Source organism: Rutidosis leptorrhynchoides, chromosome 8 (genome assembly GCF_046630445.1).
Source record: "Rutidosis leptorrhynchoides isolate AG116_Rl617_1_P2 chromosome 8, CSIRO_AGI_Rlap_v1, whole genome shotgun sequence".
NCBI lineage: Eukaryota > Viridiplantae > Streptophyta > Magnoliopsida > Asterales > Asteraceae > Rutidosis > Rutidosis leptorrhynchoides.
Window position 1 is genome coordinate 336,968,212 of NC_092340.1, and position 4,863 is coordinate 336,973,074.

Sequence of the window (4,863 nt, forward strand, 5' to 3'; positions counted from 1 at the left end):
TGCCCATGTAGAAAAATTTGTATGGACAGGGCTAGTAATATGATACAAGTTACATGAACTATCTGCGTAATTTTGTATTATATTCATCATCGACCATCCAAAGGTTATCTACTTATGTTACTCTTTATCTTAGAAAAAATTGTATGGACGGGGCTAGCATAATATTTTACAAGTCACATGAACTATCGGCGTAATTTTGTATTTTATTTATTATCCAAAGGTTATCTACTATGTGTCTATGTTAACCTTTATTTTAGCAAGGAAGATTTCTATATTTGTTAATTTAATTTGTTTAAATACACACGTTATATGTCAAGTCTTCCATAGATAACAAGGTGTGGTATTTTATTTTATTAGAACTAATTTACAAGAAGGTGAGTAAATGGGGGTGATGAGCATTTAGCATTTTGGTTTGGTATGGTGTATTTGGAAGTATACAAGTAGTTGGAGCATAAAAGCAAAAGGGGTTTTGTCCATCCATCTTTGATTCTCACACCATCTTAAAACATGACAAAAACATTTCTACAAAATCATTTGTCTCTAACAATTATATCTTCCCGTATGTTCCCAACTCAACCGATAAGTGTGAATATATTTACTTTAAGTTATACTTTTACAAAAAGTAAATATTTATTATAGTAATATAGTAGGACATGAGGTTTCTTGATTCCCTATCCATCTTAAGTTAAGACAAATATATGCAAAAGTAGTTTTGGTAATGAGGGAGAAAGACAAAAGTGGTTTACCTTTATTCAAATACAGGGGAAAATGAAAACAGGGCATATGCACATTACATATTCTCCTGCAAAACACAAAACGACATAAATCGGTGAAGATAAAAACAAATCTCACGCCATTTGTCTCCTTTGTATCTCTTTCTTTTTTCTTATATTCACACACTCAGAATCTGTATGATCAAAGAAACAAACCGCCTGACTGACTCACTACTTTGAAATCCCAACTCACTTTCTCTCTCTACACCTCACGTAACTCGTGTTTCATTTTAATTCAGGGAATTGTTGTGTCATCTGAGTTGGGTTTTTCATGAATTTCAATACCCAATAAGGAATTTTACGTTCTTGTTTGTTTGTTCCAAGTTATCTATTCTTTTCTTCACTTTCTCTCTCTAGACTCAAACCCCTAAATTGACTTGAAATCTGATTCCAATTTTGAGGATTTTCATGATATTTGATTTGGGTTTTTGATCAATTTCAAAACCCAGTAAGGTTTTGCTTTGATTATTACTGTTTCTGTTCTCACCAAATATTATCCATCCGGTACTGTTTTTTTCTATCTTTCTTTCTTTCAAGTTAACTTCTTGTTTTTATTACCTAATAAACTGATAAATTAATTTCACATAACAAAGGTACAACCTTTTTTTACCTGTTTTATTACTACCTGTTGAATTCCCTGAATTGTGAGTGTGTGTGTGTGTGTGATTGTGTGTGTGGAAATAACCAAATGTTTCATGATGATGGGTCATCATCTGTGACATCAACACCAGCAGTTCAACAGATGTTTTCTGGAATGGGATCAGCACCATATCCATGGCTCAAAGAACTCAAATCAGAAGAAAGAGGTTTATGTTTAATTCATTTGTTACTCACTTGTGCTAAACATGTAGCTTCAGGAAACTTTGAACATGCCAATATTGCCCTTGACCAAATTTCCCTCCTTTCGTCACCTGAAGGCGATACAATGCAACGAATCGCTTCCTATTTCGCCGAAGCCCTTGCTAACCGAATCCTCAAAACATGGCCTGGAATATATAAAGCTCTTCATTGCACTAATAACATTTCATATGCCCATGACAACATTTTAGTTAAAAAGTTGTTTTTTGAGTACTTTCCTTATTTGAAAATAGCATTTGTGATTACAAATCAAGTGATCATTGAAGCTATGGAAGGTGAAAAGATAGTTCATGTAGTTGATCTTAATGCTGCGGAGCCCACTCAGTGGCGTGCGCTTCTTCGTGATTTAAGCGCGCGCCCTGAAGGCCCTCCTCATTTGAGGATTACAGGTGTTCACCAACACAAAGAGGTTTTAGACCAAATGGCTCGAGTTTTAATTGAAGAAGCCGAAAAGTTGGACATCCCATTTCAATTCAATCCCATTGTGTCCAAAATAGAGAATCTTGATGTTGATAAATTGAACGTTAAAACAGGGGAGGCGTTAGCAGTTAGCTCGGTTTTACAGCTTCATTCATTGTTGGCACCTGATGACGATGAAGTTATCAAATCGAAAAAGAATTCAAATGGTGTTGTTCACTTGCAAAGGGTTCTTCAAAAAGATTTTTTAAGTCACGATACGGCCTCATCGTCCCCTTTATCTATAACTTCAACAACAAAAATAGAAGGATTTTTGAACGCGTTACGTGGGTTATCACCAAAAGTAATGGTGGTAGCCGAACAAGATTCGAACCACAACAATTCAGGTCTAATGGAGAGACTTTCAGAATCTTTATACTTTTACGCTGCGTTGTTCGATTGTTTAGAATCAACATTACCAAGAACTTCAATCGAGAGATTGAAGGTGGAAAAGATGTTTTTCGGTGAAGAGATCAAGAACATTATCGCGTGTGAAGGTAGTGAGAGAAAAGAGAGACACGAAAAACTTGAAAATTGGGTTAAAAGACTCGATATGGCGGGATTTGGGTGTGTTCCTTTGAGCTATTACGCTTTGTTGCAGGCACGAAGGTTGCTTCAAGGGTATAATTGTGATGGTTGTCGAATTAAAGAAGAAAATGGGTGTGTGGTTATGTGTTGGCAAGATCGTCCGCTTTTTTCAGTTTCTGCGTGGAAATGTAGAAGGTGAAATTATATTTGATGTCATAATGTTTTAGATTTATGTTCGGATTCGGTTTTTATTGATGGTTTTCTTTAGTTTTTGATGTATGAAGGATGATTTAACAAGTGTTGGTTTAATATAGTGAATCTAATCTTGCTAGCATTTCACATAACAGAATGAACTATTTGAATTCTGTAACAAACAATGTTGTAAACTGCGGCCATCTCGTTCGATTAGTCGGCCAACTAGTCGGTTTGATGACTAGCCCATCCCGTTTTGTCTGAAAACCTCTAATTGGTCGGTCAACGCTAAAAGTATATCAAATTCGGTCCGAGTCTTTGTCTGGGTCAGGTTTGAGTCGGTGAAAGTTAGGTCAAAATCTTAATTTATACTCAATATGTTTGAAATTTTTACGTTTAAAATATTTATGTTCGATATATTTATGTGTAATATATATGTTAAATATATATGGCTCGACACCGACTCGACCGACTAGCCATTTCAAAGTTCTGATTGACTAGTCTCCGCTTGACTAGTCGTTATCCAACATCTGTAATATATTATCGATACCTACCTAGTGTAATCTAATTGTCACTGGCAGACTAATTCTCACCCACAAGCAGACGTATGATTCAGCTAAAATTAATTTTGATTGGTTCAGCTGGATCTTGTTTGGATAATGGCATGAGAAAACTAATGTTTGTGCAGTTTGTGTTTGTTACAGGAATAAGTAGAAAATTCTCCAGCGAGTTTTTTTGGTCAGAACTAGCAATGTTTTAATATAAAATTTGTTTGTTAATAACTGCAAGCTTATCATGTATCTATACTTTATGTTTAACGGCAAATCACATAAAAGGATATTTACAGTATTCCAGTTATACCATTTCTAACATTGAAGGTATGAAACTGTGATGATATATTGTACATGGTATTGTATATATGAAGTTTCTAAGAAATTGTTATATTATCTTAAGTCTTAAATACTACTCCGTATAACATGAACGTAGATGACATGACACCATTACCACGTTGTGATGAGGTGGCCTGACACCATTACCACGTTGTGATGAGGTGGCCTTATATATGAGTGCTACATCATTCACATTATTCACTTAAAATAATTATCAAACGGTATATTATCATTCATAATCAACTTCATTACAACTTTTAAATCATTCAAATTATGCATCATTCACAATTACTCATTTAGGTTTATCAAACGCACCATTATTATTATATGATAGGTCAAATAGAAAAATTGGGTAAATTGAAAAATTTACGAAGTAGTTTACTATACACAATAAAACCAAAAAAGAGTCATAGAAGGTTGGAGTTGGAGTCCATTGAAAGACCTTATCGAATAGTGATCAATCAATGCAGGGTCAAGGTTTTTTTTTATTTTTTTTATTTTTTTTTATTTTTATCTAAGCAATCAAGTTCTAATGCCTTGGGCTCTGTACATTTGAACACCTATTTTTTATTTTATTTTTGAACATCAGTTTGGGATATTAACTTTTATACATTACTTTTGCAATCTAACATGAAAATTGTATATTCTGCTACTTATTTCTGGGTTAAGTTTATTGCAGATTGTTCCAGCTTGAAGTGTAGCTGTGCTAAGGAGTTGTGTAGCTGCACAAGTCTAAGTCTGCATGGAGTTGGGATGCGGTATTTTTAAGTTATTGGACTCTTAATTTATTTGTGATTAAAATGGGTTTTAAATATTTAAGTTGGAGTATACTCAAGATCAAGTCCAAAGTGAAGCTCAAAAGAAGCCCAACACCACTTGAGTCCATGAAGTCTAAATTATTTGGTTATAAAAGGGGTTTTCTGGAATACTTTATTCATTCGGGTTATTTTTTTTCTTTCACTGTATTTCTGTATTTTCTCTCTCGTTCTCACTTTGAGATCCAGGGTTTTCTATTTCACAAATTGTTTAGATCTTGAGAGTTTTATGCTTGATCTTTGGTTCATACATTGTGAACGAGTGTGTGAGAGTGCTGTACTTTGTTATTCTGCAATCTTGTGATTGATTACAGATTTGGTTAATCATCGATTGTTCTCTTGTGTTTGAAG

At 34.2% G+C, this 4,863-nt stretch overlaps 1 protein-coding gene across 1 annotated transcript; it reads left to right on the forward strand.

Moving 5' to 3' along the window:
- The first annotated feature begins 805 nt into the window (after window positions 1–805).
- On the forward strand, window positions 806–2,958 carry LOC139861999 (scarecrow-like protein 3). The gene has a single exon (XM_071850536.1). It carries the CDS (start codon window positions 1,462–1,464, stop codon window positions 2,812–2,814), a length of 1,353 nt encoding a protein of 450 aa, XP_071706637.1. The 5' UTR covers window positions 806–1,461; the 3' UTR covers window positions 2,815–2,958.
- The last annotated feature ends 1,905 nt before the right edge of the window (window positions 2,959–4,863 follow it).

Bases quoted from the DNA above. Each gene is read 5' to 3' on its own strand.
- LOC139861999 (XM_071850536.1), top strand. From the start codon at position 1,462: ATGTTTCATGATGATGGGTCATCATCTGTGACATCAACACCAGCAGTT.